Here is a 14458-nt window from a genome sequence, read left to right as displayed (position 1 = left end):
CCTAGTTACAAGTATGTTAGTGGGAATTGACTTAGTTGTTCGTGTTTGGGAAGGATTACTATCTAAGGGCTAATAATGTCTTATAGAACATCTATAAATGGATTATATACCTTAGCCTAGTCTGTGATAAAATTTGTCTTAGATTGTATTTCGGGGATTAAAAGTGGGCTCTTTGACACACCTTAGGCTAGGACATGTGTTAATTCTCAAAAACCTTTATACACTTACTATACACCTTAGAAATGCTTATTGAGGAATATTGAGAAAAATTGGCACTTGTGACCCGACCTGACCCTGGGCCTTGTCATAATGGGCATTCCAAGTCTAAGCAGGACCGGGGACCGCCCCCTATTACCCAACCCAACCACCTACATCCAACTTTAGATGGGCTGAATTTTGAACATATAACAAGATAACATAAATGTTCTTATTAAGACTCTGGGATAGGGTCACAACCGTGACCGACCCAACTAAGTATAACCGTATCACACCAATCGCCCGACCATACCAAACCAAACCATAGGCCATAAACCAGGGCATAAATAAAGAAAATGCCAAAACATAATATGATTAATCCCAAAATGTAATAGGAAGAAACAAAAAATAATATCTTCCAAAGGTGTAAGCCCCAACACCAATACCGATGCCAAGGCAGACACCAATACCAATCCCACTCATACCAACCCCTAGAAGTATCACAAAGCCTCTATCCAAAAGAGTGAAAAAACCAATATCCAAAATAAAAGAAAAATGTCTAAAGAAATCCATAACATAAAATGATACCTTCCCAAAGGATGGAAGCTCACCACTTCAGTCAAAATGCTGATACCAAATCTGCGTGCTAAACAAGAGGAGTAGAATGGCTGGTTCCTGTATAGCGTGGGTATATATCCATCAGTAGATGGGGTTAGCGAGTGACCGCTAGCATCAATCTTAGGACAAGGATAAAATAATACCATTTATAAAACCAAGTAAAACCATCCATAATGCATATAACCATACTTATATATAAGTGCCGCGAAAAGGAATCGGGTTAAGCATGCATTGAAAACCTTTACCTGGGCTGTGTAGCTTGGCCGTCCTAAACCACCCATAGGCGATACGAGTTTAGCTCCCTGTGCTGAAAGGCCCCAGTGCGTGTAGCCGCATGACTTGGGAATTATCCCATGGGATGACTAGTACATTCCCCAATAGTGTGACATCATGCACACGGTCCACTAAGACCAATCCATATATTGACAAATATGAGTTTCTAGTTTTGGTCCCCACGGGATCTCTATCTTCCACTGCTTCTCTACACACCCCTCCATTAATGCCCAATTAAAACCATTTCCAAATAACCAACCAACCCATTTACCATTTTATTAATCAAGTCCAATAGTAGTGGTATCGTCGTACCACCCCTTACTTGCAAGCAATATCCATAGCCAAACTATATAGGTTTAAGCGGCTTTCAAGTGCCCTTTCCTATACCATATTAAACTACTTAGGAGACTTTTATGTTCTCCACAAGCATAACCATTTATCCTTTAGCCTTTTTAAAATAATTTAAACCATGTATAATTCCTTTACTAAGTTTAAAACATGCAAGAGTTCCATTAAAAGAAGTTAATACAATGAACATATCTTTATAAGCATTTTATCAAACACCTTGGGAGCATAATATAACAAAAACCAATTCCAAAGACCATTAAACCATTACCATACAATTCATTTGTCCAAAACCACTATCAATGTATATAAAAGCATAATTAAAACCATAGGAAACCATAACCATGCATTTAATATCAAAACCCCCCAAATAATAGTCGAAAGCCATAATCATGAAATAGTTAAACCATGATATCAATCATATAAACCATGCCCTTAGTTGAAATTACAGTGATGGAAGAGAATCTTGACTTATACCGAAGAATTAATAGAAAGAAATTGCCAAGACAAGCCCCAAAGCAATCCTCATGATGAAACCCTAGCCTTCTTGCTCCAAAAGCTCTTGAGAGAATTATAGAGTGTTTTGAAATAGTTTCTAAGTTTTAATGAATATAATAATAGGGTAAATAACCTCCTAAGTGGATTAAAATTCGTAGGTCCTAATTAGGGTAAGTAGGGAAAAGTCCAGAATACCTCCACGTAAGTCCCTTAAAAATCCTATCACTGGGATACGACTGACCCATACGAATCATACCCTCCTATATATTTGGTACCCACCACTTATATCCAACCCTAAATAATTGGATCAAACATTATCCAATATACAACTCATCCAACCAGGTCGTAACAGCATATGATCCGTACACATGACCCGTATCCATTGTAGAATAAATACTAGGAGGATTAAACACTGCCCACCATATGAGTTCTTGATTCGACTCGTACCAAGACCTATGACTCATACCCCTAAGTCATACCCATTTCAGTTATAAAAACCATCCCACTAACTAAAGCTGGTCAGCATACGACCGGGCAATACCACTCGTACCCCAACATACGGCTCGTACCCTTGAGTTGTATTGGGTCCGGAGAATAGAATTCCAGGAAATTTTCTTAGGGTCAAAACCCAAGATGTTTTAGTATCACCCACTAGGAACATTTGTCCCCAAATGACGAACAAGGTAGGGGTAACCACACATAAAGTCATTTGCATTATCAAATATCCTTTTAGCAAAGTTGAAAATAAAGAGGCAAAAATGTTAATATTTCCTTTAACAAACTCAGAAAATAATGATGTATTGAAGACATATACCTTCCATACGAATCCCATGAGCAGAAAACAAATGTGGATACTTGGACTTCATGTCCTTTTTTGCTTCCCAAGTATCTTCTTCCACCTTATGGTTCTGCCATAGAGCCTTAATCAAAGCCACATCCTTGGTCCACAACCGATGAACTTACCTATCTAATATCTCAATCGGGACCTCTTCATATGGTAGAGAATCTGAAATATCCAATCCTTCCAAAGGAACAACCGAAGAAGGGTCACCAAGACACTTTCTCAACATAGAAACATGAAAGACCAGATAAACCAAACTCAAGCTCGATGGCAACTTTAACTCATAAGCAACATTGCCAACTCTTTGCAAAATCATATAAGGACCAATAAACCAAGGATTAAGTTTCCCCATTTTTTCAAACCGAAACACTCCCTTCAGGGGATTTACCTTGAGGAATACCCTATCCCTAATCTCAAACTCCAAGTCTCTATGCCTAACATCGGTATAGGACTTTTGGCGACTTTGGGCATCCTTAAGCCTATCTCAAATCACCTTGACATTCGTTATCACTTGATAAGCCAAATCCAGGACAAACATGTCTGCCTCACCATGATCAAACTAACCAATAGGTCATCTACACCTCCTATCATACAATGCCTCAAAAGGGTCCATACGAATACTAAAATGGTAGCTATTATTGTAAGCAAATTCCACCAAAGATAGATGCTCAACCCAATTACCACCATAGTCAATCACACAATATCAAAGCATATCCTTCAATGTCTGAATAGTTCTCTTCACTTGCCTATTCGATTGTGTATGCAAAATAATACTCAGACTAACCTCAGTCCCCAACCCTTTCTGAAAAGACTGCCAAAAATGAGAAATAAACTATGTACCATGATCAAGAATAATCAAAACAGGCACCTCATGTAGCATCACAATCTCCTGAAGATACAACTTCGCATAATCCTCCACTAAAAAGGTAGTCCCCACTAGTAAGAAATGTACAAACTTAGTCATCCTATCCATGATGACCCAAATTAAATCAAGTTGGTTTTGAGATTGAGGAAGACCAGTAACAAAATCTATATTGATCATTTGCCACTTTAATTCGGCCAACTCTATTTCTTGATACATCCCACAAGGCCTTGTGTGCTCAACCTTAACCTATTGTCACACTATGCACTTAGCTATGAAATCAACCATATTCCTCTTTATACCATTCCAATAATAGATCTTCTTGAGATCATGATACATCTTCATCGAGCCGGGATGAACAATATAGTACGAATCATACGCCTCATCCGAAACCAGTTGTCTTAAATCATTGACATCAGGAACACACAACCTCCCTTGGTACCATAAATTACCATCACCACTGGTCTCAAACACCACTACCTTTTGCCCACCCACAACACTCTTGATTTTTATCAAAACAAGATCCAACACTTGTTTCTCTTTAATCTCTACATCGAGAGACAATTAAACCACTTCTTGCACCATCACACTACCATCCTTGGAGTCTAAGTGATGAACTCCAAAATTAATCAAGCGGAGAATCTCCATACCAATTCCCACTCCCCTTTCTCCACATAAGCCAAACTACCCATGGATACCCTGCTAAGAGCATCAGTAACCACATTAGCCTTACTTGGGTAATAGTGAAGACTCATACCATAATCTATGAGAAGCTCAAGCCATCTTCTTTGCTTGAGATTACGCTCTTTTTGAGTCAAAACGTACTGAAGACTCTTGTGATCAGATAAAATATCCATATGAACACCATACAAATAATTCCACTATATATTCAAAGCAAACACAACTGCTAATAACTTCAAATCATGAGTAGGATAATTCCTCTCATGTACCTTCAACTGCCTGGAAGCATAGGCAATAACCTTCCTATGCTGCATCAACACATAACTAAGACCTACCCAAGATACATCGCAATAAACCACGAATCCATCATTGCCTTCCGACAAAGTCAGGATTGGAGCCAAAGTCAACTTACCCTTCAACTTCTCAAAACTCCCTTCACAAGAATTTGACGAAGAAAACTTAACCTTTTTCTGAGTCAACTTATCTAAAGGAGCAACTATCAAAGAAAATCTTTTCATAAACCGCCTATAATACCCAGCTAAACCAAAGAAACTCCTAATATTGGATGGAGTCGTGGTCCTAGGCCATCCTTTCACTAGAAATTATATGACCCAAGAAAGTCACATCATTCAACCAAAACACACACTTAAAGATCTTGGTATACAATTGCTGTTCTTTAAAGGTCTGCAACACCACATGAAAGTAATTAGCATAATTCTCCACGCTCTTTGGATACACCAGAATGTCATTAATAAACACAATGCTGAATAGATACAAATACTGCCTGAATACTCTGTTCATCAAGTCCATAAATGCTGTCAGAGTATTAGTCAACACAAATGACATCACTAAGAACTCAAAATGCCTATATCGAGTACGAAAAGCCATCTTAGGGATATCCACCTCTCTAATCTTAAGATGATGGTACCTAGATTGAAGATCTATCTTAGAGAATAACTTGGAACCTTGCAACTGGTCAAACAAGTTATCTATCAGAGAAAGAGGATACTTGTTCTTGACTGTCACCTTATTCAGCTGCCGTTAGTCAATGCACATCCAAAGGGAACTATCCTTCTTGCACACAAACAACATCGGTTCACCCCATGGAGAAACATTAGGATGAATAAACCCCTTGTCTAGAAGATCCTTAAGTTGCTCCTTGAGTTCTCTCAACTCAGCCGGAGCCATTCTATGCGAAGGAATAAAAATTAAATGAGTGTCTGGAAGAAAATCAATACCAAACTCTATTTCCTTATTCGCAGGAACATCGAGAATATCACTTGGAAAGACCTCTGAAAACTCATTAACCATAGGGACTGAAGAAAAAGGACCTTATGAGTTAGAATCTTTAACCCAGGCCAAGTGATAAAGACAACCCTTAGAGATTAACCTTCGAGATTTAATATAAGAAATAAACCTCCCCCTAGGAGCTAAGGAACTACCTTCCCATTCATTAACCGGTTTACCAGGGAACTTAAAGATTACATTACGGATTTGGCAATCCAAAGATGTGTAACAAGAATGCAACCAATCTATACCAAGAATTACATCAAAATCTACCATATCCAACTCAAACAGATCCTCTTAGCAAGGTCTGCTTGCTACCAAAAGATACCACACACCCTTATAGACTCTCTTAGCAATAATTGAGTCACTTGCTATGGTAAAATTAGAAAATAATCTTAAATGACTTTTGGATTAAAACCAAAAGATACAGCCACATATGGAGTCACATACGAAAGAGTAGACCCCAGATCAAACAAATAATAAAATCAAGTAATGCCTTAGATTCCTATAAGGATGCCAAATCATACAACCTGTTTCGACCAATACTAGAACTAGGAGCAGTAACAGAAGCAAATGCCATACCACTAGGTGTAGGAGTAAAATATGAAGCCACAGGAATCTTATTCACCCCCATAGAAATTTTGTTAATCGAACAATCCCTAAATCGATGGACTACCTGGACACACATAAGTATTTATCCCTTCCTTTATCGCAATAACCTCGATAAGGATGACTACTAAATCGATAAGTAGGACACAAAAAAATTAACTAACCTCTGCTCGCCTGAGATTGGGTAACCTATGCCCGAGAGTTGTCACCACCTTGATGATGCCTATCTCCCTACTAATAAAGAGCACTAGTAGAAAAGGAATCAGAACTCCCCCACTTTTTTTTTTGCCACTTTCCACCATCTCTACCACCCTGAGACTAAGTACCTCCCTAATTGGAAAACCTGTTCCTTTTTCTATGTCTATCCCCAAACTCTGCCTTCCTTTATTTCTTTTTCTTAATATGCTGCATATGAACAGTCAACCTTAAGATGACCATATCTTTAATCAGCAAAGCAGTCTTTCTCTCCAAAATCAAATCTTTATTCAACCTAGAACTAAACTTCCTTATTCTAGACCTCATATCATCCACCAAGTCAGGAGAATACTTTGATAGCTGATAGAACTTCAAAGAATATTTCTTTACTAACATCCTCCCTTGCCTAAGGTTCACAAACTCCTCCATCTTAGCTTCCTTTAACTCTTAAGAAAATAATCGATCTAAGAAGGTATTATAAATAGCTTCCTACAACCCTTCCTCTTCTATATCACCTCTATCCCTACCTCACTCCTCATACCACTGATAAATAATATGCTTGAGCTGATAAGCTGCAAGGTTAACCCCCTCTACATTAGTAGCCTGCATCACCTAAAAGATTTTTTCTATATCATCCAAGAAATCTTACGGATCCTCCCCCACCTTTACTCCAGTAAAAGTCAGAGGACCCATCTTCATATATTGACCAACCCTTGTAGACTCAGTAGAAAAACCATTAGTCATACCCTGCTTAGCCTGGGTAACAACCAATTGGACAATAACATGAATAAACTGATGAAATTCTATATTTGTCACGTGCCCTGAGGGACCTGAAGAGAACTAGTTGGGATAGGAGGAACTCCAGCACCATTAGAAATAAGACTATGAGATAGAAGATGTACTACAGGCGTAGGACATACCACTTTGGCATATCCCCAGATGAGATAGAAAATTTCCTTATGTTCTAGATCTAGAAGGCATGATCTATAAGACAAACGAACAAGCATTAGAGAAGTTTCATATATTGGGAACTCAAGCTTGAAAATAAAATACCAAGAAAGAGAAACATTCCTAAATGCCTTGTAGTCTCTCTCTTATGAGTGTGGTACACTTCAGATCCCTAAAAGAGACTCTATTTGACATGACTTTGTGGACTCCCAAGTGACCATGAAACTAGGCTCTGATACAAACTTGACATGACCCAATTATGATATTTTTCATAATGAGCAACCCATGTCCAACCAGGACTGAGGATTTCCTTTTGTTACCCAACCCAACCATCTATATCCAGCCATAAATATGCTAAAGTTTACAAGATAACATAAATATTCTCATTAAGACTCTAGGATAGGGTCACAGTCGTGATCAACCCAACTAAGTCTAACCGTATCACACCAACCGCCCGACCATACCAAACCAAACCATATGCCATAACCAAAGAGAATACCAAAACATAATATGATTAATCCCAAAATATAATAGGGTGGAACAACTAACAAGATCGTCCAAGGGTGTAAGCCCCAACACTAATACAGATGCCAAGAAAGAAATCGATATCGATCCCATCCATACTAACACTAATAAGTACTATAAAGCCTCTATCCAAAAGAGTAAACAAATTTGGTTAGGACATGCCCCCAACCATGACCAAAACCAATATCTAAATTAAAAGAAAAATATCTAAAGAAATCCATAACATGAAATAATGACTTCCAAAAGGATGAAAGATCACCACTCCAGTCCAAATGCTGATATCAAATTCGTATGCTAAACTGGATGAGTAGAATGGCTGGTTCCTGCATAGCATGGGTATACAACCACTATTAGATGGGATTAGTGAGTGACTTCTAGCATGAATCTCAGGATAAGGATAAAATAATGCCATTTATAAAACCAAGTAAAAATATCTATAATGCATACAACCATACATATATATACGTGTTGAGAAAGAAAAACTAGTTTAGCATGCATTGAAAATCTTTACCTAGGCTGTGCAGCTTGACCGTCCTAAACCAATCATAGGCAATATGGGCTTAACTCCCCCTGCTGAAAGGGCCCTAGTTTATATAGCAACACGATCAGGAAATTATCCTATGGGATGACTAGTACATCCCTCAATAGTGTGATATTATGCACACGTTCTACTAAGACCAATCCTTATATCAACAAATATGAGTTTCTAATTTGGTCCCCTTGGGACCTTCACCTTCTATGGCTTTGCTATACACCCCGCCATTAATGCCTAATTAAAACCATTTCAAATAACCAACCAATCCATTTATCATTTTATTAACCAAGGCCAATAGTAGTGGTATTGTCATACCGCCTCTTACTTATAAGTAATATCCATAGCCAAACTATTTAGGTTAAGGGGACTTTCAAGTGCCTTTCCCTATACCATATTAAACCACTTAGGAGAATTCTACGTTCTCCATAAGAATAACCATTTATCCTTTAGCCTTTTTAAACCATTTAAACCATTTATAATTCCTTTACCAAGTTTAAAACATGCAAGAGTTCCATCAAAAGAAATCAATGCAATAAACATATCTTAAGTATTTTATTAAACACCTTAGGAACATAATATAACCAAAACCAATTCTAAAGACCATTAAACTATTACCATGCAATCCAATTATCCAAAATCACCATTAATGTATATAAAAGCATAATAAAACCATATAAAACCATACAAAACCATAACCAATCATTTAATATCAAAACCTCCAAAATAATAGTTGAAAGCTATAATCATAACATAATAAAACCATGAAATCAATCATGTAAACCATGCCTTTAGTTGAAATTATAATGAGGGAAAAGAATCATGCCTTATACTGGAGAATTAATGGAAAGAAATCACAAAGACAAGCCCTAAACCAATCCTCAAGATGAAATCCTAGCCTTCTTGCCCCAAAAGCTCTTGAGAGAATTATAGTGTTTTGAAATAGTTTCTAAGTGTTAATGAATAGAATAATAGGGTAAACAACCTCCTAAGTATATTAGAAGTTTTGGAGTCCTAATAAGGGTAAGTAGCAAAATATCCAGAATACCCCTACTTAAGTCTCTTAAAAATCCCATCACAGAGATACGACTTACCCATACGAGTCGTACCCTCCTATATGATTGGTACCCACAAATATTCAAGACTTAACCTTAGGATAAAATACTATCCAGTATTCAAATTTTCCTACCAAGTCGTAACCACAACATATGATTCATACCTATGACCCGTATCACTGGCAGAATGCAAACCAGGAGGATCAAACACTGCCCACCATACTAGTCCCAAATACAAGTCGTACCAAGCCCTACGACTCATACCCCTTAGTCATACCTATTCCAGTGACCAAAAATATCCCACCAACTAATGCTGATCAGCAAATAATCAGGCCATACCACTCGTACCCCAATATACGGCTCATACCCATGAATTATATTGGGTCTAGAGAATGAAATTCTAGGAAATTTTCTAAGGGTTAAAACCCAGGATATTTCAACTTGATAGTGACGATGGTTGATATTAAGAGTTCATTCCTTATGATTATACTAATCATCATGCTTATTTATCATGCTACTGATCATACTAGTGATTATGCAATTGATCATGCTAGTGATTTTTCTATTGATTATGTTAGTGATTATGCTATTATTTATCCTAAAAATTATGATTAGTGATTGTGTGTATTGATTATGATAGTTGCTATGCTATTAGTTATTCTCTAGTGATCATATCTATTACCTATGCTAGTGATCATACTTATTTATTATGCTAAGTAATTCATGCTATCAATTATGCTAGTAATTACACTCTTGATAAAGCTATGAACTTTATAATTATCGATTTAAGTATAGATATTGATGATCAGTTTTATGATACATATATATACCCAATTTATGTTCAAAGGGTGATTATGATGATGAATATGTATACCTAGCTCAAGATGGGAGGATGGTTATTAGGTTGATTTTATATATATTTATATATTTATCGGTTCATGTCTGGTTATTCCCTATGAAATAATTATATATATGATTACTGGATCAACTCTGAATATTTAGGTGTGATTTTGATAATAGGGACACCGGTTTAAGCTCGAAAGTGGAAAATAATTATAGTGTGGCATGACATGGATATATTCTAGTGGTACCATGATAGTGGTAAATGATGTTTAGTGATAAGAGATAACTAGTTGATAAATGATGGTTAAATGATAAATAGTGATTAGTGGATAAATGATGGCAGCTTGATGAATAATGGTAAATGGTGATGATGGTTAGTTGGTAATCAAAGGATGGTTGGGTTATTCTATCTTTGCTTGTACTCTCCTGGTTTATGGGGGCCTGCATTGAGTTATTTACCTTTCCGCACTAATTGTCTTATGCAGGCTAAATTTTTAGTTACGATTGCATGTGTTGATTCTTTATGTTATGTTATTACTCCAATGTATTTACTTATTTATGTACAACGACATTAGAGTTATCTCAGGCTCATTTTTGTACCTTGACATAGTTATGCTATCTTGAATTATATCATATTTATATCATGATTTGGCTTAGTCGGTCAATGCTGCCTACTAAGTACCCATGGTTTTAGTACTCATACTAGACTTCTATACCTTTTTGGTACAGATTCAAGTACTAGTTATCATCGTTCATCCAACATTTGTGCTGTGTGAATTTTCAAAGATAGGGTGATCTGTGAGAGTTAGAGTCACCTATTTTCTTCTATATTTTATGGCCAGTCATTAGTTTAAAGATAGGATTATGTTGACTATTTTAAGAATTGAGTTGTATTTATTGTCGCTTTTATAGTGGCTCTACCAGTTTTTGGGATGAATTTCTAGATTGTTGGATTACTCTATATTTAATTCCTTGCCTTGCTTATTTACAAGTTACATATGTTAATTTCTGCCTTATGTTGCACATTTTACCAAGTTATTCTATTGTATTTACCTCTGGGTTATGGATTGGCTTACCTACTGGAAAGGTTTAGTTGGTGCCATTATGACTCGTAAATTAGGTTGGCAAATTGGTTTTAGAGCCTAGCCCACACCGATTGAATTACCTTAAACTTTGGACTTTGAAAAATTTCTTAAGTTTTGGATATTTCAGACAAGGTACGATTTATGGGTACTTGTCGTATACTAAGATATGATTTAGTACTCCTCAATCGTATGTTTGACAATGTTTACGGGTTGGTTCCTGCCTTAGGTATGACAAGGAATTATACCAATCGTATGATAGTGTACCAGAGGTATGTTTCCAAGTCATATGATGGCTTAAGTATGGTCTTGATGATTCTGACCAAGGTACGACTCAAAGGGTACCATTCATATGCTATGATATGACTTGGCCTTGTATGGTCATATATTAACCAGTATACTAGTCCAAGGGGAGGTTTTGGGTATGATTAAGGGTACTGCTCGTACCTTAGTGTACAATTTAAGAGGGTTGAGTCATACCCTCCTACGTGTGTTTTTCAACTTTTAAGCTGAGGGTAGTCTAGAGATTTACCACCCCAAAATCCCTATGTCCCCACATTATACATCATGTTGTGTCCTTTTATAGCTCTCATTGGAAGATAAAAAAACATTCCAAATACTCCCTCTAAACACTCTTGAAGATTGAAGGCTAGGGTTTTAAAAAGGTGTCACTACTAGAAATTAGGCCTATGGCAATGAACTTTTTGGCGTCGGTTGAAAATGCGTTGCTATAGACTAGCTATGGAAATGATTCCAACCGTTGCAAAAAATAATTATTCTATTAGCACTATAACTGTTGCTATTGAGAATAAACCATTGCAATAGGTATATGTATAGCAACGCTTTTTAAAACCGTTGCCATAGAATATCTATGTCAACGCTTAATTAGGAAAAATTATCTATGGCAACACTTCTTAATTTCCCTCCATAATATTTTACTTAGCCAAAAATATATTTATCAATAGAAATAATAAAAAAACCCTCTTTCTTTCTCATAAAAAACGTAAACCTACTTCTTTCTCATAAATAAAAATTGATTGAAAATCCATTTCTCATTGAGTAAAGGAGACGGAAGATACAGTAGTGTGATTTTCTAGAAAACCCATTTCTCAATCAATCAAAAATCCATTATTCCTCAACTGAAAATTCAGATAAATTAAATTTCGAGGTGATTTTGTAGCTCCAATTCCTCGGGGAGTTGCTATTTCCTGGAAATGGAGTAAAGAATATGGATCAAAAACCCATTTCTCAAGTCTCCAATTAGTATTAGTATTAGTATTCTCTTCTTCACTTTTTTTGTATTTCCTGTTGTTTTTGTTACCTTTTGCTAAGGTTGTCATGTTAGTATTTGTTATGCTTCTTTGTGGCTATGTTCCTTTTTATGGCTTTTTCATATGTTTTTTTTATTATATTCGGCTCGAATGGATACCTGCGATAGATTTGGTTATATTCAGTGTTTAGGTAAATGTTTAAAGATAAGAGCCTTTAATGAGATGGTAATTTGGGTTTCACATGGATGGTTATATTCAGTGTTTAGTGTTTGTGCTACTAGGATTTTCTTTATAAATAGGACTATCTTAGTCAGTTACATAGTCTTGATGGATGCAATCGAGAAAATGCATTACCATGATGTTTCTGCCTTCTCCACTTGCAACCTGAAGACAAAGATACTTTAGTGTTCGAGCGTTATTTTCGTATATTCCTTTGTGTCTTGCATTTGTTCCATTGGCTATTTTGAAATCTTTTCTTTATGGTTTCTTCTTTCCAACCAAATTGGACTTGTGATGCCCTAAGTAAATTGTAACATCCTGCTAACACTACATATGTGATGGTCTTATATTTTTTGTTAGTTGTGTTAGGCGTGGAGCTATACGTGTGACCATGTATAACTTTGGATCTCTAAGAGTTGGAAACAAAAAGTTTGCTGAAGTTTATAATGAGGTATAATTTATTCTCTATAGATGTGAAGTGCTTATGTTAAGGCTTGACATTATTCTATATTGCCATTATGGTCTTCCATTCGTTTATGAAAATCTCTTGCAGTTATAAATTAAATGGTTCTAACTTTTGGGTACAATTGCGAGGTCAGAAACTAAGGAATTCATGGAAGCTCTCACAGCTGGTGCTGATGTTAGCATGATTGGGCAATTTGGTATTGGTTTCTACTCTACTTACTTGGTAGCTTAAAAAGGTTAAAGAAGTTTCCAATGAGTGGTCGCTAGTGAACAAGAAGAAGCCCATTTGGATGAGGAAGCCTGAAGAGATCACAAAGGAAGAGTATGCTACTTTCTACAAGAGTTTGACTAATGACTGGGAGGAGCATTTATCTATGAAGCACTTCTCTGTTGAGGGCCAGTTGGAGTTCAAGGCTATCTTTTTTGTTCCAAAAAGCACTCCTTTTTACCTCTTTGATACAAGGAAGAGGCCCAACAATATCAAGCTCTATGTTTTTCGTGTGTTTATTATGGACAACTGTGAGGAGTTGATGCCTGAATATTTGAGCTTTGTGAAGCGAATTATGGATTCTGAGGACCTTCCTCTTAGTATCTTTAGAGAGATGTTGCAGAAGAACAAGATCCTGAAGGTTATTCACAAGAACTTGGTGAAGAAGTGTGTTGAGCTGTTCTTTGAAATTGGTAAGAACAAAAAGGATTATAATAAGTTTTATGAGGCCTTCTTTAAGAACCTCAAGCTTGGAATTCATGAGGATTCTCAGAACAGGTCTAAGTTTGCTAAACTGCTGCGGTACCACTCCACCAAGAGTGGTGATGAGATGACCATCTTGAAGGACTATGTAACCAGAATGAAGGAGGCCCAACATGATATTTACTACATTACTGGTGAGAGCAAGAAGGCTGTTGAGAACTCCCCCTTCCTTGAGAAACTGAAAAAGAAGGGGTATGAAGTGATTTACATGGTTGATGCCATTGATGAGTATTCAATTGGTCATTTGAAGGAATTTGAGGGCAAAAATCTTGTTACTGCTACCATTTAATTATCAATGCAACTCATTCTGACTCATGCAAATTCAGCTCAATCTGCTTATTTTGTAGCGAAAATGTTTAGCAT

General features: G+C 36.6%; 1 protein-coding gene across 1 annotated transcript; it reads left to right on the top strand.

The window, feature by feature from the left end:
• The first annotated feature begins 13270 nt into the window (after nucleotides 1–13270).
• On the top strand, nucleotides 13271–14384 carry LOC107871913 (heat shock cognate protein 80-like). Its single transcript, XM_016718763.2, has 2 exons — nucleotides 13271–13330; nucleotides 13572–14384. The coding sequence occupies exons 1-2, from the start codon at nucleotides 13271–13273 to the stop codon at nucleotides 14382–14384; spliced, it is 873 nt and encodes a 290-aa protein (XP_016574249.2).
• The last annotated feature ends 74 nt before the right edge of the window (nucleotides 14385–14458 follow it).

This window comes from Capsicum annuum, chromosome 5 (genome assembly GCF_002878395.1).
Source record: "Capsicum annuum cultivar UCD-10X-F1 chromosome 5, UCD10Xv1.1, whole genome shotgun sequence".
NCBI classification, from domain to species: Eukaryota; Viridiplantae; Streptophyta; class Magnoliopsida; order Solanales; family Solanaceae; genus Capsicum; species Capsicum annuum.
The sequence above is the reverse complement of the archived record's forward strand: the minus strand, read 5'-3'. Positions and strand labels throughout refer to the sequence as shown.